This window comes from Hyperolius riggenbachi, chromosome 3 (genome assembly GCF_040937935.1).
Source record: "Hyperolius riggenbachi isolate aHypRig1 chromosome 3, aHypRig1.pri, whole genome shotgun sequence".
In the NCBI taxonomy this organism is placed as follows: Eukaryota; Metazoa; Chordata; class Amphibia; order Anura; family Hyperoliidae; genus Hyperolius; species Hyperolius riggenbachi.
The window spans coordinates 11,307,585-11,332,015 of NC_090648.1; the positions used below are offsets into that span (position 1 = coordinate 11,307,585).

The window sequence follows — 24,431 nt, forward strand, 5'->3', positions numbered from 1 at the left end:
ATACAGTGGATGCTGTCCCTGTATGGGAAGGGATCTCTGCAGTGTACAGAATCTGGCAGTGTCTGCATACAGTGTATGCTGTGCCTGTATGGGAAGAGATCTCTGCAGTGTACAGAATCTGGCAGTGTCTGCATACAGTGGATGCTGTCCCGGCTGTATGGGAAGAGATCTCTGCAGTGTACAGAATCTGGCAGTGTCTGCGTACAGTGGATGCTGTCCCTGTATGGGAAGGGATCTCTGCAGTGTATACAATCTGGCAGTGTCTGCATACAGTGGACGCTGTCCCTGTATGGGAAGGGATCTCTGCAGTGTACAGAATCTGGCAGTGTCTGCATACAGTGGATGCTGTCCCTGTATGGGAAGAGATCTCTGCAGTGTACAGAATCTGGCAGTGTCTGCATACAGTGGATGCTGTCCCTGTATGGGAAGGGATCTCTGCAGTGTACAGAATCTGGCAGTGTCTGCATACAGTGTATGCTGTGCCTGTATGGGAAGAGATCTCTGCAGTGTACAGAATCTGGCAGTGTCTGCATACAGTGGATGCTGTACCTGTATGGGAAGGGATCTCTGCAGTGTACAGAATCTGGCAGTGTCTGCATACAGTGGATGCTGTCCCTGTATGGGAAGGGATCTCTGCAGTGTACGGAATCTGGCAGTGTCTGCATACAGTGGATGCTGTCCCTGTATGGGAAGGGATCTCTGCAGTGTACAGAATCTGGCAGTGTCTGCATACAGTGAATGCTGTGCCTGTATGGGAAGGGATCTCTGCAGTGTACAGAATCTGGCAGTGTCTGCATACAGTGGATGCTGTGCCTGTATGGGACGGGATCTCTGCAGTGTACAGAATCTGGCAGTGTCTGCATACAGTGAATGCTGTGCCTGTATGGGAAGGGATCTCTGCAGTGTACAGAATCTGGCAGTGTCTGCATACAGTGAATGCTGTGCCTGTATGGGAAGGGATCTCTGCAGTGTACAGAATCTGGCAGTGTCTGCATACAGTGGATGCTGTCCCTGTATGGGAAGAGATCTCTGCAGTGTACAGAATCTGGCAGTGTCTGCATACAGTGGATGCTGTGCCTGTATGGGAAGGGATCTCTGCAGTGTATAGAATCTGGCAGTGTCTGCATACAGTGGATGCTGTGCCTGTATGGGAAGAGATCTCTGCAGTGTACAGAATCTGGCAGTGTCTGCATACAGTGGATGCTGTCCCTGTATGGGAAGGGATCTCTGCAGTGTATAGAATCTGGCAGTGTCTGCATACAGTGGATGCTGTCCCTGTATGGGAAGGGATCTCTGCAGTGTACAGAATCTGGCAGTGTCTGCATACAGTGGATGCTGTCCCTGTATGGGAAGGGATCTCTGCAGTGTACAGAATCTGGCAGTGTCTGCATACAGTGGATGCTGTGCCTGTATGGGAAGGGATCTCTGCAGTGTACAGAATCTGGCAGTGTCTGCATACAGTGGATGCTGTCCCTGTATGGAAAGGGATCTCTGCAGTGTACAGAATCTGGCAGTGTCTGCATACAGTGGATGCTGTCCCTGTATGTGAAGGGATCTCTGCAGTGTACAGAATCTGGCAGTGTCTGCATACAGTGGATGATGGCTGCACTTCTGGACTGATACCATTTTTATGGGCAGAAATAGAGATGGACCTTGAGAGAGAAATATTCTGGTGTGCGTACAAAATTCCTGCAAATTGTGTGCAGTCAGTTTCTGCAGGAAGTGAATGATTGATACAAGCTGCATGCAATTGGTATGTAAATCAGAACTATTTGCATGTCATTGACCATCTGTAGATATGAGCATTTGTCTCTAAAGCAGGTATGTCAAACCGGTCCTACGAGGGCCGAGATCCTCACACATTTTTGATACAGCTCAAATGAATTGATGGGTGTGAATCAGGAAAGGTGGGGTCCATCAGGTATAACACATTCCTTTCTTTCTCAGTCCATCCTGAACACTGGCATGGATCTGGCCCTCCAGGCCTGGAGTTCAACACATGCTTTTTCCTCTCTGTTAGAGAGTGCTCCATTGCAGGGTGTTCTAGCTGAAGCGCATGATCCCAAATCTTTTCAAAATTCTTATGGGTGTCCTTCAGACTACTCATCAGTTTTGAGTTTATCCTAGACTTGACTTCACCACAATTGACCGCTGGCTTCTTCCAGTTCCGCGCTGTAGTCATGGTGGCTGCTGAACAAATCATAGAGGCCAATCTATTTTGTGATATGGTCAGTGACTCTCTTTTCTTGTATAGCGGTGCCTCCCATGGCTCTGACAATTGTCTTGTGGAATAAAGAGGAGAGCAGCTTATACACCTGACACCAAATCCTGAGTGATATGAAGGAGAAAAAGCCTGGCAGTAGATGAGGGCAGGAAGACGCTGGGTTCACCGGATTGAGTACTCCATGCCACAATGTGCTCTCAGACATACAAATGCGTGTGAAAAGAGAGGGAGCGGAGGCACTGTAGTAGCAAAGTGAGGTACCTTTTCATCCACGGTGTACAGCACAATAGGGGTACACAGTGGGGGTGAGGAGGCATCCCCTCACCCCCACTGTGTACCCCTAGGCATCCCCTCACCCCCACTGTGTACCCCTAGGCATCCCCTCACCCCCACTGTGTACCCCTAGGCATCCCCTCACCCCCACTGTGTACCCCTAGGCATCCCCTCACCCCCACTGTGTACCCCTAGGCATCCCCTCACCCCCACTGTGTACCCCTAGGCATCCCCTCACCCCCACTGTGTACCCCTAGGCATCCCCTCACCCCCACTGTGTACCCCTAGGCATCCCCTCACCCCCACTGTGTACCCCTAGGCATCCCCTCACCCCCACTGTGTACCCCTAGGCATCCCCTCTCCCCCACTGTGTACCCCTAGGCATCCCCTCACCCCCACTGTGTACGCCTAGGCATCCCCTCACCCCCACTGTGTACCCCTAGGCATCCCCTCACCCCCACTGTGTACCCCTAGGCATCCCCTCACCCCCACTGTGTACCCCTAGGCATCCCCTCTCCCCCACTGTGTACCCCTAGGCATCCCCTCACCCCCACTGTGTACGCCTAGGCATCCCCTCACCCCCACTGTGTACGCCTAGGCATCCCCTCACCCCCACTGTGTACCCCTAGGCATCCCCTCACCCCCACTGTGTACCCCTAGGCATCCCCCTCACCCCCACTGTGTACCCCTAGGCATCCCCTCACCCCCACTGTGTACCCCTAGGCATCCCCTCACCCCCACTGTGTACCCCTAGGCATCCCCTCACCCCCACTGTGTACCCCTAGGCATCCCCTCTCCCCCACTGTGTACCCCTAGGCATCCCCTCACCCCCACTGTGTACGCCTAGGCATCCCCTCACCCCCACTGTGTACCCCTAGGCATCCCCTCACCCCCACTGTGTACGCCTAGGCATCCCCTCACCCCCACTGTGTACCCCTAGGCATCCCCTCACCCCCACTGTGTACCCCAAGGCATCCCCTCACCCCCACTGTGTACGCCTATGCATCCCCTCACCCCCACTGTGTACCCCTAGGCATCCCCTCACCCCCACTGTGTACCCCTAGGCATCCCCTCACCCCCACTGTGTACGCCTATGCATCCCCCCACCCCCACTGTGTACGCCTATGCATCCCCCCACCCCCACTGTGTACGCCTATGCATCCCCTCACCCCCACTGTGTACGCCTATGCATCCCCTCACCCCCACTGTGTACCCCTAGGCATCCCCTCACCCCCACTGTGTACCCCTAGGCATCCCCTCACCCTCACTGTGTACCCCTAGGCATCCCCTCACCCCCACTGTGTACGCCTATGCATCTCCTCACCCCCACTGTGTACGCCTATGCATCCCCTCACCCCCACTGTGTACGCCTAGGCATCCCCTCACCCCCACTGTGTACCCCTAGGCATCCCCTCACCCCCACTGTGTACCCCTAGGCATCCCCTCACCCCCACTGTGTACCCCTAGGCATCCCCTCACCCTCACTGTGTACCCCTAGGCATCCCCCCACCCCCACTGTGTACGCCTATGCATCCCCTCACCCTCACTGTGTACCCCTAGGCATCCCCTCACCCCCACTGTGTACCCCTAGGCATCCCCTCACCCCCACTGTGTACCCCTAGGCATCCCCTCACCCTCACTGTGTACCCCTAGGCATCCCCTCACCCCCACTGTGTACCCCTAGGCATCCCCTCACCCCCACTGTGTACGCCTATGCATCCCCTCACCCCCACTGTGTACCCCTAGGCATCCCCTCACCCCCACTGTGTACGCCTATGCATCCCCCCACCCCCACTGTGTACGCCTAGGCATCCCCTCACCCCCACTGTGTACGCCTATGCATCCCCTCACCCCCACTGTGTACCCCTAGGCATCCCCTCACCCCCACTGTGTACGCCTAGGCATCCCCTCACCCCCACTGTGTACCCCTAGGCATCCCCTAACCCCCACTGTGTACCCCCATTGCTACTCCAGTCCCTCTGCTCCCTCTCTTTCTACAAAACCTGAGTGAGTCGCGGACAGGTCCACCATATGTGCAACATGTCACTCTGCAGCCTCCGAAGCAAAAAGGGTCACAGTAGGGAAGGCCTTGGCTATTCTAGCTGGATGAGGTGCCAACAGGTCATAATCTTATAGGCTGCTTCTGCCATGACTCCAGATACCAATCCAATCTTCTCGTGTCCCATTCAGAGGCGGATGCGTGTGGAGGAGGGTGCTCTGGGCATGTAAGAAAAAATGCATTTCCTTTTAAACCATGAAGATTGCCTGGCTGCCCTGCTGATCCTGTGACTCTAATACGTTTAGCCATAGCCCCTGAACAAGCATGCAGATCAGGTGCTCTGACTGAAGTCAGACTGGATTAGCTACATGCGTGTTTCTGGTGAAATTCAGAAACTACTGCAGCCAAAGAAATCAGCAGGACAGCCAGGCATCTGGTATTGTTTAAAGTGTAACGGTCGAGCATAAAATAATGAAATCAAATTCTTTATTTTTATCTGGTAAACAAGTAATATGGATGATAAGCAGGCAATCCAAAAGTTAAAATTACTATAACTTTTCTTGTTGATAAATGATCATTCCCCAGTTTCCCTGATTATTTGGCTGGGATGGGCTGTCGAGTAGCGTACTACTCAAATTCAAAATTGAAATTAAGTCTAATTACTTCACGGGATAGGAGGGGTTAACTTACCCAGAAGTCTTCAGGCCGTCTGCGTTCCATTACGTGTGATAGACGTCATGTAAGCTGCGTTGCATTACTCACTACCACGTCTTTCAAGCCGGAAGGAGGAAGCGTGGAAGTGAGTGGTGGAATGCAGTTTTTATTACGCCTATCAAGCGTAATGGAGCGCAGTCGGCCCGAAGGCTTCTGGGTAAGTCCCCCTCCCTCCTGTGACTTACCTAATGCAGCCAGATTGGCTGAAGCTTCGTTCCCTCCTGTTTTCCCCTCCCACACCTCGGTTCCTCTCTGATAGGCCAATATTTCTCATGCTGAGGCAATGCACTTTTGCAGGGCTGGGTGGGAGTGTCTGAAGAGTGGGAGGAGGGCGGGCAATGCATTCACAATCAGGCAGAGGAGAGTAAGGGAGGAAATTACATCAGGATTGGCTTCAAGATAGCCACAGTTAAAATGGAGAATACTAAGGATTTTCCCTTTTTTTTTTTTCTTTTTTTTTTTTTTTTTTTTCCCTTGTATAGAAAAATCACTATAATCATAATGTGGACAGTGCAATACATATGTTATGTAAGTAGAGCAAGTATTTATCATATTTTTCTGAGATAGTATGGCTGACAGATCCTTCAGGATATAAATATGGCAGCCTCCATATCACTCTCCCTTCAGGTGTACTGTAAGTAATGAGCTGAGCGCTTTTTGGTCCGTCCGCTCTGCATTTGCGTTTTAGAATCGCACTCCCACTGACTTGTAGTAAAATTGCGACCAATTTGACGGATTGAAAAGCACTCAGTGTGGCTCGGCCCTAAGACTGTCATGTAAGGAGGACAGAGAAGTGGGGATAAGATGTCTTCTGTAAGACGCTGGGACACCATCGCTTTTTATACAAGGATTCATTCTGCTGAAAGATTCTCCTTTTCCTGGGGAAATATTCTTGATTTCTTCTGCATTGTAGGAAGTGGTAAAGAGGAGGAGCCATGTTTTCTGTGGGCGGAGCATTTCACTTATACTTTGTGTTCTGTATTCTAGGTCCATTTCTTTAACAGTTTTTTCTATGACAAGCTGAGAACCAAGGGATATGAAGGAGTGAAGAGGTGGACAAAGAACGTAAGTGAGCGAGACACGAAGCATAACATTTATATTGCACTTGTTTCCTGGCAAACTCTAAGCACTTCAGTGCTGCAGCCACCAGGAGGCGCTCCATGGGCAACCTGGGCTATTGGGGGGTCTTGCCCAAAGACTCCATACTGTCTTACATAATGGCTTGTGCTGGGATTTGAACCCCGGTGAAAAGCTCAAACCATACATCAAAGGCAGCAACCTTACCTTTACGCTCTCCAGCTGATCCCAGAGAAGGGTCTCTTCTCCCCCCCCCCCCCCCTTCCCCCAGGAAATAGTCTCCACCTCCATCTCTCGCAGTCTTTGTACAATGGAGAGGGCTGTGCTGGTAGAATTACTCGGACGTGATAGGTTGGTCTGCAGATGATAGAGGCCTTACCACATCTGGTGATTTTGTGGCCCAATCAAACATTTGATTTGATTTGATAATTTTATTGAACCAGATGAGAATCGTTGCTGCAACATGTCTGCACAATCAATGTTTCGATTAATTTCGAGCCAAAACTGTGGAAAGCCTGGCCTGGGTGTGCTGGAAAGTCTTGGTTGCATAGGCTCCATTAGGGGGCGCTGCAGTAATGGCATGCGATATCGCACCGGCGGACGCGACAGACCTCCGCTGCCCGACCTCCCCACCGGTGTGACTCCTCCTCCGCCCTCACCCGCTACCCCGAGCGCCTGCATGGCGTGGCCCCGAGTGTGTGACCTCGCCCACGTGGTATACGTAGGCACGGACACGGCAGAGACTGTTGGGAGTCACACCGGCATTCAGGTGAAATTATACAGAGCGCAGGCACCAAGGGACATTTAAAGGACAACTGTAATTAGAAGAATACAGAGGCTGCCATATTTGTTTCCTCTTAAACAATACCAGTTGCCTGGCAGCCCTGCTGGTCACTTTGGCTGCAGTAGTGTCTGAATCACACCAGAAACAAGCATGCAGCTAATTTAGTCACACTTCAGTCACCTGATCTGCTGCATGCTTGTTCAGGGGCTATGGCTAATAGTATTAGAGGCAGAGGATCAGCAGGAGAGCCAGGCAACTGGTATTGCTTAACAGGAAATAAACATGGCAGCCTTCCTATCCCTCTCTCTTCAGGTGTACTTGATGAATTGGAGGCAGCGCTGGGTCTATACCTGATAAATTGCATACTGAGAACAATTAGAAATCGCTGTGCAGTGTGTGGGCAGGCAGCAGATCTCTCTGTGATCAGATTCAGTCAGAGACGGATCTGTCTCATGGTCCATCTGCTCACACCGGATGTAAGGACACCTTTACATCTGAGATCCCCCAGCTGACAATCCGCTATTGCAAAGCCTATAAATTGTTCCGGCACATCCATGTAAAGGTGGCCATACAAGGTGCAGTTTTCTTTCCAATTGGAGAGTTGTACTACAGGTAGTCCCTGACTTACGAACGGCCCGCCGATACAAACGGCATAGATTCGGTGTTTCAATGAAAACATGCCCAAAAAATATTTCAAATTGGACTTGTAGTTTTTGAGAAAATCGATTTTAAAAAAATTCAAAGAAAAAATGGCTTTTAAACTTGTATAAGCAGGCACAGAGGGCAGAGGTGACACAGAGGGGGACACTGGAGGCACAGGGGGTGCACAGAGGGCAGAAGTGACATCGGGGGACACTGGAGGCACAGAGGAGGTATAGAGGGCAGAAGTGACACAGAGGGGGACACTGGGGGCACAGAGGGGGGACAGAGGGGGACACTGGATGCACAGAGGAGGTACAGGGGACAGAGGTGACACAGAGGGGGACACTGGAGGCACAGAGGAGGTATAGAGGGCAGAAGTGACACAGAGGGGGACACTGGGGGCACAGAGGAGGTACAGGGGACAGAGGTGACACAGAGGGGGGCACTGGAGGAACAGAGGAGGTACAGGGGGCAGAGGTGACACAGAGGAGGTACAGGGGACAGAGGTGACACGGGGGGACACTGGAGGCACAGAGGAGGTACAGGGGGCAGAGGTGACACAGAGGGGGACACTGGGGGTACAAAGGAAGTACAGGGGACAGGTGACACAGAGGGGGAAACTGGGGGTACAGAGGAGGTACAGGGGGCAGAGGTGACACAGAGGGGGACACAGGAGGTACAGAGGGCAGAGGTGACATCGGGGGACACTGGAGGCACAGAGGAGGTACAGGGGACAGAGGTGACACAGAGGGGGACACTGGAGGAACAGAGGAGGTACAGGGGGCAGAGGTGACAGAGGGGGACACTGGAGGCACAGAGGAGGTACAGGGGGCAGAGGGGGACACTGGAGGCACAAAGGAGGTACAGAGGGCAGAGGTGACACAGAGGGGGGGACACAGGAGGTGCAGAGGTGACACAGAGGGGGACACAGGAGGTACAGAGGGCAGAGGTGACACAGAGGGGGACACTGGAGGCACAGAGGAGGTACAGAGGGCAGAGGTGACACAGAGGGGGACACAGGAGGTACAGAGGGCAGAGGTGACATCGGGGGACACTGGAGGCACAGAGGAGGTGCAGGGGACAGAGGTGACACAGAGGGGGACACTGGAGGAACAGAGGAGGTACAGGGGGCAGAGGTGACACAGAGGGGGACACTGGAGGCACAGAGGAGGTACAGGGGGCAGAGGGGGACACTGGAGGTACAGAGGGCAGAGGTGACACAGAGGGGGACACAGGAGGTACAGAGGGCAGAGGTGACACAGAGGGGGACACTGGAGGCACAGAGGAGGTACAGAGGGCAGAGGTGACACAGAGGGGGACACAGGAGGTACAGAGGGCAGAGGTGACATCGGGGGACACTGGAGGCACAGAGGAGGTGCAGGGGACAGAGGTGACACAGAGGGGGACACTGGAGGAACAGAGGAGGTACAGGGGGCAGAGGTGACACAGAGGGGGACACTGGAGGCACAGAGGAGGTACAGGGGGCAGAGGGGGACACTGGAGGTACAGAGGGCAGAGGTGACACAGAGGGGGACACAGGAGGTACAGAGGGCAGAGGTGACACAGAGGGGGACACAGGAGGTACAGAGGGCAGAGGTGACATCGGGGGACACTGGAGGCCCCGGGGGGCACAGAGGGCAGAGGTGACACAGAGGGGGACACTGGAGGCACAGAGGAGGCACAGAGGGCAGAGGTGACACAGAGGGAGACACTGGAGGCACAGGGGACAGAAATAGCACAATGTTCCAACTTGTGAACAGATTCAGGTTAAGAACGAACCTACAAGTCCCTATCTTGTCCATTAACCTGGGACTACCTGTAAATTTCTCTGGTTGATAGTAACATAATTATACAAATCTGACCAATTTATCACAAGTGTTACATTGTTCCCCAATTAGAAAAAATAAAAACTGCTTGGCTCAATAAAGTGCCGTAATTACAGAGGAATGCTCATGCTGAAGCCACACCACACACCTCTGCACTTCCTCTCCTTGTTTCCTGTGATCTCGCCTGGAAAAATCCGACTTCTAGCTAAACTCACATTGGCAGTAAGAGGCTGGCTTGCTGCAATGTTCCCTCCTATCGCCCCTCCCATTCCCTCCTATGGCCCCTCCCATTCGCCCCTCCCATTCCCTCCTATGGCCCCTCCCATTCCCTCCTATGGCCCCTCCCATTACCTCCTATCGCCCCTCCCATTCCCTCCTATCTGTCCTCCCATTCCCTCCTATCTGTCCTCCCATTCCCTCCTATCTGTCCTCCCATTCCCTCCTATCTTTCCTCCCGTTCCCTCCTATCTGCCCTCCCGTTCCCTCCTATCTGCCCTCCCGTTCCCTCCTATCTGCCCTCCCGTTCCCTCCTATCTGCCCTCCCGTTCCCTCCTATCTGCCCTCCCGTTCCCTCCTATCTGCCCTCCCGTTCATTCCCTCCTATCTGCCCTCCCGTTCATTCCCTCCTATCTGCCCTCCCGTTCATTCCCTCCTATCTGCCCTCCCGTTCATTCCCTCCTATCTGCCCTCCCATTCCCTCCTGTCTGTCCTCCCATTCCCTCCTGTCTTTCCTCCCATTCCCTCCTATCTGTCCTCCCATTCCCTCCTATCTGTCCTCCCATTCCCTCCTATCTGTCCCCCCATTCCCTCCTATCTGTCCCCCCATTCCCTCCTATCTGTCCTCCCATTCCCTCCTATCTGTCCTCCCATTCCCTCCTTTACCCCGCCCCATTCACGCTCATAGGTGCCATACTTTGGCGTATGTAGAGTAGAGATGGCAATGCTCAGTAGAAAATATATCTCTAAAATGCTTGTGCTTAACAGATAAATTCAGATACAATAAAACTGAATGCTCAGTAGAACTCATTTATTTGGTTTATTTATAAAGCGCCAACATATTACGCAGCGCTGAACATTAGTTTAGGTTACAGACAATATTTAGGGGTGACATACAGCAATATGACAATACAGGAATACATGCAAACCAGATCACACAGCACAGAGTACAATGCTTAGTCACTGGATGGGATCATGGAGATTAGGCAAGTCCAGTTCAACTCATGGAGAAGCATGTGATCAGTTTGATCAGCTTATGGATATGTAAGTCTCTGATTTGCTGATCATGTGTTAAATCAGGAAGTCATCGGAGCCTTACAAATCGATCAGCTGATCAAACTGATCACATGCTTCTCCATGAGGTCTCCTAAGCATTGCCAACCCTATGGGGATGTTAGTGTGTTGTATGTCTGTGTACGGCTGTAATTCAGCTCCTGTAAAGTATAATCTGTCCCCGCTTGTTCCCGGTAGGTGGATATCTTCAACAAGCAGCTATTGCTTATCCCCATCCACCTGGAGGTCCACTGGTCTCTTGTCTGTGTGGACGTGTCTAAGAGGACCATTACTTACTTTGATTCCCAGCGTACCCTCAACAGGCGCTGCCCTAAGGTGAGTTTCCGTGTCCCCGTCCCTGAGACCCGTGTGATTGTGACGCCGTAGCTGTCTCCTGGGCTTATTCTGCACGTCTGCATCCTGACACTCTGTACCAACCCCAGCGCATTGTTCTGATGGTTGTGGCTGTATGCACGCTAGGTGGATTTATTTACCTTATATACTAGAGTATAGGCCGAATACCCCCATTTTTTTACCATTAAAAAACAAGAAAAAATGATTGACCCGAGTATAAGCCAGGGGTGGGAAATGCAGAAGGTATAAATACTCTCCACTGTACTCCCAGTCAGGAGAACCTTAATATAGCTAACCTGTGCTAGTAGTTCCAGTTACTTTAACCACTGGCAAGGGTTTTAGAGGCATGTTTCTTGCACAGTAGAGCTGCTCAGCCTGGCAGTTGTACCAGGAGACAGCGGAGGAATAACGGACCTGGCAGTGATATCAGGCTATGCCATATCTGGAGCCTTTCTTCTTCCTAGGCAAGTATCAGACCTGAAGGGAGTTTCTCAGTCGGGCCAAACAAGCTGTATTGGAGCAGACAGTACACTACATGTTTTGGGCAGAGACCTTCCTCAGGTATACCGCCCACAAGTGATTTATACCCACCCCCAGGAAGTGACAACCCACAGTATGCTAATTGTCAAAACGGGGAACTACACCCTGTCTACCCTGGAAGAATCTGAGGATAAACAGAAGTGTGTACTGTAGAACACATATTAGGACTTCATACAATACATTTTAAACATCGCTCATAATACATTATAAGTCAAGAAAAGCAAGGACTTATCAAATAGACGAATCAAGTCCATTATTCCTCTGTGAAGTCCCCCCTAAAAGAGAAGTCCTAGAAAAAAAACAGTTATTGTTCTCATTTAAGCCATTAGGTGCAATACAATCAAATTTCCAAATCCACTTAAGGGGCCCATACACTTGTACTATTTCCCGCCGATATACAGCAAAATCTGTGTGATCGAATCTGCCAAGAAATCGTTGCACAAATGCCAACCGAACGATCGATTTCCATCCGAAATCTATCGTTCCCGTCAATCAGTCCGCACGGAAGATTTCGCTCGATCACCGGCGGGTCGGTAATGCGTCGATAGCGGCATTCTAATGACCAGCGTTAGCGGCAATACATTACCTGATCCGGCCGGGGCGTGTATCCCCGCTGTCACCGCTGCTCCTTCTCCGCTGGGCTCCGTCGGGCTTCACTTCATCCTGTCCCAACAGGACGTTTAAACAGTAGAACGCCCTCTACTGTTCAAACTTCCCCGGACAGGAAGTACAGTGAAGCTGGAGCCCAGAGAAGAGACGGAGACCGGGGTACTCGCGCCGGCTGGATCAGGTAATGTATGGGGTGGGGGTGGGGGGCAGGGGCAGCCCCACAGATGGTGAATCGATTTCATGCTGAAATCGATTCACAATATGTTTGCAGTAAAGGCAGCCATACGATCCATCTCTGATCAGATTCGATCAGAGAGGGATCTATCTATTGGTCGATCTGATGGCAAATCGAACAGTGTATGGCCACCTTTAGACTAGCGCTGCAAAAGCAGTTTGTCCCTATCACCACCTCTCTTCAGAGGGGGGATAGCATCCATATTGAACCATCGCAGTTGTGAAACGGCATGACCGGCTTGCAAAAAGTGCCTAGCAACAGGTGTAGCATACTGATCCTTACCGGCAGCCAAATTCCTGATCACTTGTTTGTGCTGTTGTATCCTGATTTTTAGCCATGTTTCTGGTCTTCCATACAGAGCACAATGTGGCTGTCGCTAATTTTTTGCATGTGTAAAGTTGCATAGAGATTGCCTGGTGAGATTGGCAGGAGTGGCGGGCGTGAGAATGGTGGTGCGCTGCTTTCCGTAGATACTCGGTTATTATGGCTGATGTCACTGTGGTGCTGATGTCACTTTAGTGATGCTGATGTCACAACGTTGGTACTGATGGCTTCCGTGTCTTGTCCTTGCAGCACATAGCCAAATACCTGCAGGCTGAAGCGGTGAAGAAGGAGAGGCCAGAGTTCATTGAAGGCTGGAAGGGTCTCTTCAAGATGGTGAGTGTGACCCCCGGAGCACTGGAGAGCTCTGATAGGCTGCTATGTCCACACGTCACAGGGAGACGCTGGCTGCACACTCCTCGCCAGAAATCCCCTCCCCCAGAGCACAGGAGAGCTCCACTGATAGGCTGCTATATCCACACGTCACAGGGAGACGCTGGCTGCACACTCCCCTCACCAGAACTCCCCTCCCCCAGAGCACAGGAAAGCTCTGATAGACTGCTGCATCCACATGTCACAGGGAGACGCTGGCTGCACACCCCCTCACCAGACCTCCCCTTCCCCCCAGAGCACAGGAGAGCTCTGATAGGCTGCTGTATCCACACGTCACAGGGAGACACTGGCTGCACACCCCGTCACCAGAACTCCCCTCTCCCCAAGAGCACAGGAGAGCTCTGATAGGCTGCTGTGTCCACACGTCACAGGGAGACGCTGGCTGCACACCCCCTCACCAGAACTCCCCTCCCCCAGAGCACAGGAGAGCTCTGATAGGCTGCTGCATCCACACGTCACAGGGAGACGCTGGCTGTACACCCCCTCACCAGAACTCCCCTCCCCCGGAGCACAGGGGACCTCTGATAGGCTGCTGTATCCTCACGTCACAGGAAGACACTGGCTGCACACCCCCTCACCAGAACTCCCCTCCCCCAGAGCACAGGAGGGCTCTGATAGGCTGCTGTATCCACACATCACAGGGAGACGCTTGCTGCACACTCCCCAGAACTGCCCTCACCCAGAGCACAGGAGAGCTCTGATAGGCTGCGGCATCCACATGTCACAGGGAGACGCTGGCCGTACACCCACTCACCAGAACTCCCCTCCCCCGGAGCACAGGAGAGCTCTGATAGGTGGCTGTATCCACACGGCACAGGGAGACGCTGGCTGCACACCTCGTCACCAGAACTGCCCTCCCCCAGAGCACAGGAGGGCTCTGATAGGCTGCTATGTCCACACGTCACAGGGAGACGCTGGCTGCACACCCCCCTCACCAGAACTGCCCTCCCCCAGAGCACAGGAGAGCTTTGATAGGCTGCTGTATCCACACGGCACAGGGAGACGCTGGCTGCACACTCCTCACCAGAACTCCCCTCCCCCAGAGCACAGGAGAGCTCTGATAGGCTGCTGTATCTACACGTCACAGGGAGACGCTGGCTGCACACCCCCTCACCAGTACTCCCCTCCCCCAGAGCACAGGAGAGCTCTGATAGGCTGCTCTGTCCACACGTCACAGGGAGACGCTGGCTGCACACCCCCTCACCAGAACTGCCCTCCCCCAGAGCACAGGAGAGCTCTGATGGGCTGCTGTATTCACACGTCACAGGGAGACGCTGGCTGCACACTCCCTCACCAGACCTCCCCTTCCCCCCCAGAGCACAGGAGAGCTCTGATAGGCTGCTGTATCCACACGTCACAGGGAGACACTGGCTGCACACCCCGTCACCAGAACTCCCCTCTCCCCAAGAGCACAGGAGAGCTCTGATAGGCTGCTGTGTCCACACGTCACAGGGAGACGCTGGCTGCACACCCCCTCACCAGAACTCCCCTCCCCCAGAGCACAGGAGAGCTCTGATAGGCTGCTGCATCCACACGTCACAGGGAGACGCTGGCTGTACACCCCCTCACCAGTACTCCCCTCCCCCAGAGCACAGGAGAGCTCTTATAGGCTGCTATGTCCACACGTCACAGGGAGACGCTGGCTGCACACCCCTCACCAGAACTCCCCTCCCCCAGAGCACAGGAGAGCTCTGATAGGCTGCTGTATCCACACGTCACAGGGAGACGCTGGCTGCACACACCCTCACCAGAACTCCCCTCCCCCAGAGCACAGGAGAGCTCTGATAGGCTGCTGTATTCACACGTCACAGGGAGACGCTGGCTGCACACTCCCTCACCAGACCTCCCCTTCCCCCCAGAGCACAGGAGAGCTCTGATAGGCTGCTGTATCCACACGTCACAGGGAGACGCTGGCTGCACGCTCCCTCACCAGAACTCCCCTCCCCCTGAGCACAGGAGAGCTCTGATAGGCTGCTATGTCCACACGTCACAGGGAGACACTGGCTGCACACCCCCTCACCAGAACTCCCCTCCCCCAGAGCACAGGAGAGCTCTGATAGGCTGCTGTATCCACACGTCACAGGGAGACGCTGGCTGCACACCCCCTCACCAGAACTCCCCTCCCCCAGAGCACAGAAGAGCTCTGATAGGCTGCTGTATTCACACGTCACAGGGAGACGCTGGCTGCACACTCCCTCACCAGACCTCCCCTTCCCCCCCAGAGCACAGGAGAGCTCTGATAGGCTGCTGTATCCACACGTCACAGGGAGACGCTGGCTGCACGCTCCCTCACCAGAACTCCCCTCCCCCTGAGCACAGGAGAGCTCTGATAGGCTGCTATGTCCACACGTCACAGGGAGACACTGGCTGCACACCCCCTCACCAGAACTCCCCTCCCCCAGAGCACAGGAGAGCTCTGATAGGCTGCTGTATCCACACGTCACAGGGAGACGCTGGCTGCACACCCCCTCACCAGAACTCCCCTCCCCCAGAGCACAGAAGAGCTCTGATAGGCTGCTGTATTCACACGTCACAGGGAGACGCTGGCTGCACACTCCCTCACCAGACCTCCCCTTCCCCCCCAGAGCACAGGAGAGCTCTGATAGGCTGCTGTATCCACACGTCACAGGGAGACGCTGGCTGCACGCTCCCTCACCAGAACTCCCCTCCCCCTGAGCACAGGAGAGCTCTGATAGGCTGCTATGTCCACACGTCACAGGGAGACACTGGCTGCACACCCCCTCACCAGAACTCCCCTCCCCCAGAGTGCAGGAGAGTTCTGATAGGCTGCTGTATCCACACGTCACAGGGAGACACTGGCTGCACACCCCCTCACCAGACCTCCCCTTCCCCCCCAGAGCACAGGAGAGTTCTGATAGGCTGCTGTATCCACACGTCACAGGGAGACGCTGGCTGCACACCCCCTCACCAGAACTGCCCTCCTTCAGGTGTGCTTTAACTGCCAAGAACAGAACTATTACTTCTCAAACATAAGTTAACCCCTATTATGAGAAGAATAATCCTGTGACTGAGGGGTGTAGTGCTGGAGAAATACTGCACTACTCTGGCAGGGTTATGAGAGAGGAGGAGCCTGCTCTTTGACTCGCCCCTTCTAGGCTTACCGTTGTCACTGAGAGGGCGGATGGAGGCTGATTTATCGATCGGATTCTTCCAGCATTGTCTCATCTCATGTTTGTGTTGCAGAATGTGGCCCGACAGAACAACGACAGCGACTGCGGGGCCTTCGTGCTGCAGGTGAGGCGTTTGTGGTGCTGCAGGGGCGGGGCTTACACACCGTGTCACACCTGGGGGAGGGGGATGCAGCTGACGTAGTTACTTCATTAGCTGATGTAGAGATTGTAATCTTGGGATCCTTTTAAGCATTTGTTACAGCTTGTGGCTCGGTTCCCACTAGCGCCGGATCCGCAGGAGGGGACAGTGTAATGTCTGCTCCGATGGTCCGGCTGTAGCCCGGAGCAGATGTGCTGCCTCCATAGGCCAGTGATCTGCAAACATGGCTCTCCAGCGGTTAAGGAACTACAAGTCCCACAGTGCATTGCCGGAGTCTGACAGCCAGTCATAAAGGCAAATGCATTGTGGGACTTGTAGTCCCTTAATAGCTGGCGAGCCAAGTTTGCAGATCACTGCCATAGGCTATATGGGAACACATCTGCCTGCCCAGGATTATCACTGACTGCATCGGATCCAATGAACAAGTGTGAACAGCTCCTGTTTATAAAATAGCCGCTGATCACTGTGCGTTTAGCAATGAGCGGAGAACGGACAAATCATGTCCATCCTCAGCTTAAGTGGCAGCCTCAGACACCTGAACTGTAAGGGCTGTGGAGGCTGATATATGTATGTCCCTTTATTGCTTGGCTGTCCTGCTGATCCTCTGCCTCTCATACTTTTATCCACAGCCCCTCAACAAGCATGCAGCAGATCAGGTGCTCTGACTGAAGTCAGACTGGATTAGCTGCATGCTTGTTTCAGGTGTGTGATTCAGACACTACTGCAGCCAAAGATCAGCAGGGCTGCCAGGCAACTGGTATTGTTTAACAGGAAATAAATATGGCAGCCTCCATATGCCCCTCATTACAGGTGTGCTTTACAGGGGAACTGAAGTAAGAGGTATACGGAGGCTGCCATATTTATTTCCTTTTAAACAATACCAGTTGCCTGGCAGCCCTGCTGGTCTATTTCTCTGCAGTAGTATCTGAATCGCACCAGAAACAAGCATGCAGCTAATCTTGTCAGATCTGACTTTAATGTCAGAAACACCTGATCTGCTGCATGCTTGTTCAGGGGCTGTGGCTAATAGTATTAGAGGCAGAGGATCAGCAGGGCTGCCAGGCAACTGGTATTGCTTAAAAGGAAATAAACATGGCAGCCTCCATATACCTCTCTCTTCAGTTCCCCTTTAAAGGTGCCTGTTAGTGGGGTGATTTTTAGCAATCGATCATATTTGTGTTAAGAGCATTCAGGTCTAAAGACGAGATCGCATTTAATCGATCCGCAGCATTAGAGGGATTTTCCAAACTGTTCCTGATATCAAAACCTGTTGTGATTGTTTCTTTGTTGCTGGATCAGTCCTTCAAGGACTAAACACTAGTGTGGTTGGGAGCAAGTGGTGCCAATCTGTTCTCATACCATACGATCTGTATAATATGATAATGATGTGATCAGTCAGTAAATTGTACCGTTACTGGGCTCCTGCAGAGATCTGTCGTGTGGAGAGGCGTGGCCTCAGCAGAAGGGATGTGATTGGCAGTCGGATCCTTGCTAAAGTGCGATCTGTGAACGAAAGTCACGTATTCTGCACAAGACCGTAAATAAGAGCAGAGTCTGTACAGGAGAGGAAGGAGCTGCATACAACTCTCACTTCACATTCTAGAGCACTGATGGCTGACCTTGGCACTGCAGCTGTGGTGGAACTACAAGTCCCATGAGGCATTGCAATACTCTGACAGCTCTAAGCGTAACTCGGGGAGGCAGAGGCATGATGGGATTTGTAGTTTTGTCACAGCTGGAGTGCCAAGGTGACTCCATCACTGATCTAGAGTGAGAGGGATACGGAGGCTGACATATTTATTTCCTGTTTAAGCAATGCCAGTTGCCTGGCGGTCATGATGATCCACTGCCTCTAATACTTTTAGCAGGGCTGCCAAGCAACTGGTGTTATTTAAAAGGGGATACATATGGCGGCCTCCATATAACTCTCACTTCAGATGTGCTTTAGAGAGTACCCAAGGTTAGAGACCTATGCATGCTAACATGTTTATTTTCTTTTAAACAATGCAGATTGCCTGGCTGTCCTGCTTATCCTCTGCCTCTAGTACTTTTAGCCATAGCCCCTGAACAAGCATGCAAATCAACAGCTCTGACTGAAGTGTGACTGGATTAGATACATACGTGTTTCAGGTGTGTGATTCAGACACTACTGCAGCCAGATGGATCGGCAGGACTGCCAGGCAACTGGTATTGTTTAACAAGAAATAAATATGGCAGCCTCCGTATGTTGATCACCTTGCGTTCCTTTTTAAGCAGAGAAGACCGATCATGCTTCATGCATATTAGTTTTATCTTGAAACAGAAGCTTCTTCACTGTGCGGTTTCCTGTCTGACATCTCCCGCCCCCCCTTGTCTGACCTCTCCCGCCCCCCCTTGTCTGACCTCTCCCGCCCCTCTTGTCTGACCTCTCCCGCCCCTCTTGTCTGACCTCTCCCGCCCCCCTTGTCTGACCTCTCCCGCCCCCCTTGTCTGACCTCTCCCGCCCCCCTTGTCTGACCTCTCCCGCCCCCCTTGTCTGACCTCTCCCGCCCCCCCTTGTCTGACCTCTCCCGCCCCCCCTTGTCTGACCTCTCCCGCCCCCCCTTGTCTGACCTCTCCCGCCCCCTCTTGTCTGACCTCTCCCGCCCCCTCTTGTCTGACCTCTCCCGCCCCCCCTTGTCTGACCTCTCCCGCCCCCCCTTGTCCGCCCCCCCTTGTCTGACCTCTCCCGCCCCCCCTTGTCTGACCTCTCCCGCCCCCCCCTTGTCTGACCTCTCCCGCCCCCCCCTTGTCTGACCTCTCCCGCCCCCCCCTTGTCTGACCTCTCCCGCCCCCCCTTGTCTGACCTCTCCCGCCCCCCCTTGTCTGACCTCTCCCGCCCCCCCTTGTCTGACCTCTCCCGCCCCTCTTGTCTGACCTCTCCCGCCCCCCTTGTCTGACCTCTCCCGCCCCCTTGTCTGACCTCTCCCGCCCCCCTTGTCTGACCTCTCCCGCCCCCCTTGTCTGACCTCTCCCGCCCCCCCTTGTCTGACCTCTCCCGCCCCCCCTTGTCTGACCTCTCCCGCCCCCCCTTGTCTGACCTCTCCCGCCCCCCCTTGTCTGACCTCTCCCGCCCCCCCTTGTCTGACCTCTCCCGCCCCTCTTGTCTGACCTCTCCCGCCCCCCTTGTCTGACCTCTCCCGCCCCCCTTGTCTGACCTCTCCCGCCCCCCCTTGTCTGACCTCTCCCGCCCCCCCTTGTCTGACCTCTCCCGCCCCCCCTTGTCTGACCTCTCCCGCCCCCCGTCTGACCTCTCCCGCCCCCCCTTGTCTGACCTCTCCCGCCCCCCCTTGTCTGACCTCTCCCGCCCCCCCTTGTCTGACCTCTCCCGCCCCCCCTTGTCTGACCTCTCCCGCCCCCCCTTGTCTGACTTCTCCCGCCCCCCCTTGTCTGACTTCTCCCGCCCCCCCTTGTCTGACTTCTCCCGCCCCCCCTTGTCTGACCTCTCCCGCCCCCCTTGTCTGTCTTCTCCCGCCCCCCCTTGTCTGACCTCTCCCACCCGGCCCCTCTTGTCTGACCTCTCCCGCCCCTCTTGTCTGACGTCTCCCGCCCCCCCTTGTCTGACCTCTCCCGCCCCCCCTTGTCTGACCTCTCCCGCCCCCCCTTGTCTGACCTCTCCCGCCCCCCCTTGTCTGACCTCTCCCGCCCCCCCTTGTCTGACCTCTCCCGCCCCCCCTTGTCTGACCTCTCCCGCCCCCCCTTGTCTGACCTCTCCCGCCCCCCCTTGTCTGACCTCTCCCGCCCCCCCTTGTCTGACCTCTCCCGCCCCCCCTTGTCTGACCTCTCCCGCCCCCCCTTGTCTGACCTCTCCCGCCCCCCCTTGTCTGACCTCTCCCGCCCCCCCTTGTCTGACCTCTCCCGCCCCCCCTTGTCTGACCTCTCCCGCCCCCCCTTGTCTGGCCTCTCCCGCCCCCCTTGTCTGACCTCTCCCGCCCCCCTTGTCTGACCTCTCCCGCCCCCCCTTGTCTGACCTCTCCCGCCCCCCCTTGTCTGACTTCTCCCGCCCCCCCTTGTCTGACCTCTCCCGCCCCCCCTTGTCTGACCTCTCCCGCCCCCCCTTGTCTGGCCTCTCCCGCCCCCTCTTGTCTGACCTCTCCCGCCCCCCCTTGTCTGACCTCTCCCACCCGGCCCCTCTTGTCTGACCTCTCCCACCCGGCCCCTCTTGTCTGACCTCTCCCGCCCCCCCTTGTCTGACCTCTCCCACCCGGCCCCCCTTGTCTGACCTCTCCCACCCGGCCCCCCTTGTCTGACCTCTCCCGCCCCCCCTTGTCTGACCTCTCCCGCCCCCCTTGTCTGACTTCTCCCGCCCCCCCCCCCTTGTCTGACCTCTCCCGCCCCCCCTTGTCTGACCTCTCCCGCCCCCCCTTGTCTGACCTCTCCCGCCCCTCCTTGTCTGACCTCTCCCACCCGGCCCCTCTTGTCTGACCTCTCCCACCCGGCCCCTCTTGTCTGACCTCTCCCGCCCCCCCTTGTCTGACCTCTCCCGCCCCTCTTGTCTGACCTCTCCCGCCCCTCTTGTCTGACCTCTCCCGCCCCTCTTGTCTGACTTCTCCCGCCCCCCCCCTTGTCTGACCTCTCCCGCCCCCCCCCTTGTCTGACCTCTCCCGCCCCCCCTTGTCTGACCTCTCCCGCCCCCCCTTGTCTGACCTCTCCCGCCCCCCCTTGTCTGACCTCTCCCGCTCCTCCTTGTCTGACCTCTCCCACCCGGCCCCTCTTGTCTGACCTCTCCCACCCGGCCCCTCTTGTCTGACCTCTCCCGCCCCTCTTGTCTGACCTCTCCCGCCCCTCTTGTCTCCGCAGTACTGCAAGTTCCTGGCCCTGGAGCTGTCGTTCTCCTTCGGACAGCAGGATATGCCCAAGCTGCGGCGTCAGATGTACAAGGAGCTGTGTCACTGTAGGCTGATCGAATGAAGAGAGCCTGAAGGGCCCGGACTGAGCCAGGGTCCCCGCGGTCCTAGACAGAGAGGGGGTCTCTCTCCGTGATCTATCACTGCCCGCTCTGCGCCCGCGAGGAGCATTCCCCTCCCCCCACAGGGGGCTTTTTCAGCCTCCACTTGTAAATTGTTTTATGGTGTTCTGGGGGGTTTTGTAAACGGCCCGTTCTGGGCCTCCCCGTCTCTGCAGACAGCCCCTCGCCCTGCCCATACTTTTTGTCAGACTATGTTATGCCTCTTCTTCATTCTGTGTCTTTTTTTTATGTTTTTTTATTATTTTTTTTTTCTCTTATTTAAACGGTTTCCGGGAAAAGAAAAAAAACAAGTTTGTAGGTTTTTTGTTTTTTTCGTTTTGTTTTTTTCGTTTCCTTTTTGGCAAAAAAAGAAGAAAAAGTAAAAACAAATAAATCGTTGTATAGAAACCGTGTCTGTAAAATCAAATTGGAAGTTGCGCTCTGTTTTTAATCGCTGCGACAGCATTTGGTTGGCAAAGTAGTCTTCTTGGCCACGAAAGGGGTGGGGTATATGTGGGAAGATGGGTGTGGCTTCTGGGAGATTGTGGGTGGAGCAGAGTTTATTTTTTGTATTTGTAAAGCGCCAACACATTACGCAGCGCTGGACATTAGTTTAGGTTACAGACAATATTTAGGGGTGACATACAGCAATATGACAATACAGGAATACAAGAAAGACCAGATCACACAGCACGGTATGAGTACAAGGTAATGCTTAGTCACTGGATGGAGCATGGAGATCACACAGCACAGTATGAGTACAAGGTAATGCTTAGTCACTGGATGGAGCATGGAGATCACACAGCACAGTATGAGTACCAGGTAATGCTTAGTCACTAGATGGAGCATGGAGATCACACAGCACAGTATGAGTACAAGGTAATGCTTAGTCACTGGAGGGGAGCATGGAGATCACACAGCACAGTATGAGTACAAGGTAATGCTTAGTCACTGGATGGAGCATGGAGATCACACAGCACAGTATGAGTACCAGGTAATGCTTAGTCACTGGATGGAGCATGGAGATCACACAGCACAGTATGAGTACAAGGTAATGCTTAGTCACTGGATGGAGCATGGAGATCACACAGCACAGTATGAGTACAAGGTAATGCTTAGTCACTGGAGGGGAGCATGGAGATCACACAGCACAGTATGAGTACCAGGTAATGCTTAGTCACTAGATGGAGCATGGAGATCACACAGCACAGTATGAGTACAAGGTAATGCTTAGTCACTGGAGGGGAGCATGGAGATCACACAGCACAGTATGAGTACAAGGTAATGCTTAGTCACTGGATGGAGCATGGAGATCACACAGCACAGTATGAGTACAAGGTAATGCTTAGTCACTGGATGGAGCATGGAGATCACACAGCACAGTATGAGTACAAGGTATTGCTTAGTCACTGGATGGGAGCATGGAGATCACAGCACAGTATGAGTACAAGGCAATGCTTAGTCACTGGAGGGGGGCATGGAGATCACACAGCACAGTATGAGTACAAGGTAATGCTTAGTCACTGGCTGGGAGCATGGAGATCACACAGCACAGTATGAGTACAAGGTAATGCTTAGTCACTGGCTTGGAGCATGGAGATCACACAGCACAGTATGAGTACAAGGTAATGCTTAGTCACTGGATGGAGCATGGAGATCACACAGCACAGTATGAGTACAAGGTAATGCTTAGTCACTGGATGGGAGCATGGAGATCACACAGCACAGTATGAGTACAAGGTAATGCTTAGTCACTGGATGGGAGCATGGAGATCACACAGCACAGTATGAGTACAAGGTAATGCTTAGTCACTGGATGGGAGCATGGAGATCACACAGCACAGTATGAGTACAAGGTAATGCTTAGTCACTGGATGGATCATGGAGATCACACAGCACAGTATGAGTACAAGGTAATGCTTAGTCACTGGATGGGAGCATGGAGATCACACAGCACAGTATGAGTACAAGGTAATGCTTAGTCACTGGATGGGAGCATGGAGATCACACAGCACAGTATGAGTACAAGGTAATGCTTAGTCACTGGATGGGAGCATGGAGATCACACAGCACAGTATGAGTACAAGGTAATGCTTAGTTACTGGATGGGAGCATGGAGATCACACAGCACAGTATGAGTACAAGGTAATGCTTAGTCACTGGATGGAGCATGGAGATCACACAGCACAGTATGGGTACAAGGCAATGCTTAGTCACTGGAGGGAGCATGGAGACCACACAGCACAGTATGAGTACAAGGTAATGCTTAGTCACTGGATGGGAGCATGGGGATCGCACAGTATGAGTACAAGTTAATGCTTAGTCACTGGAGAGAGCATGGAGTTCACACAGCACAGTATGAGTACAAGGTAATGCTTAGTCACTGGATGGAGCATGGAGATTAGGCAAGTTAGGTTCACTCAGATGCATAGCATGGGTGCACAGTAGTGGAGGTGCATGATCAGGTAGGAGACACAAGGAGGAGGACCCTGCCCAAAGGCTTACAATCTAGAGGGAGAGGTAGGGACGACAGGTAGGGGTCCAGAGTTCAGCTGTGGGTTTAGAGCGGTGTAGTAGGCCAGAGTGAAAAAGTGAGTTTTGAGGGCCTTCTTGAAGATGTTGAAGGAGGGGGCTGCCCTAATGGGCGGAGGTAGGGAGTTCCATAGTGTTGGAGCAGCTCTTAAGAAGTCCTGGAGGCGTGCATGGGACTGAGTGTTGCAGGGGGTGGTCAGGCAAAGTTCATTGGAGGAGTGGCTAGGTGTGTCCCAGTCATCTTATATGCTGGAATATACGGTACGATTGTTAAAGCAACATTATTATTTTTTTTTTATATAGCACCGACATCTCCCGTAGCGCTGTACATAGTACAAACAAATAATGGGGAACAAATATACATAAGAAATAAAAGACACTG

At 53.7% G+C, this 24,431-nt stretch overlaps 1 protein-coding gene across 1 annotated transcript in view; it reads left to right on the forward strand.

Annotated features, from left to right (window-relative positions):
- The window catches only part of SENP3 (SUMO specific peptidase 3), a 54,267-nt gene extending 32,342 nt beyond the window's left edge, over positions 1 to 21,925 (forward strand). Inside the window, exons 7-11 of the mRNA XM_068272009.1 lie at positions 6,198 to 6,275; positions 11,007 to 11,144; positions 13,120 to 13,203; positions 16,465 to 16,515; positions 21,370 to 21,925. Of these exons, the coding sequence (XP_068128110.1) occupies positions 6,198 to 6,275; positions 11,007 to 11,144; positions 13,120 to 13,203; positions 16,465 to 16,515; positions 21,370 to 21,480 (462 nt within the window). The 3' untranslated portion in view covers positions 21,481 to 21,925. The remainder of the gene's footprint in view (positions 1 to 6,197; positions 6,276 to 11,006; positions 11,145 to 13,119; positions 13,204 to 16,464; positions 16,516 to 21,369) is intronic.
- The last annotated feature ends 2,506 nt before the right edge of the window (positions 21,926 to 24,431 follow it).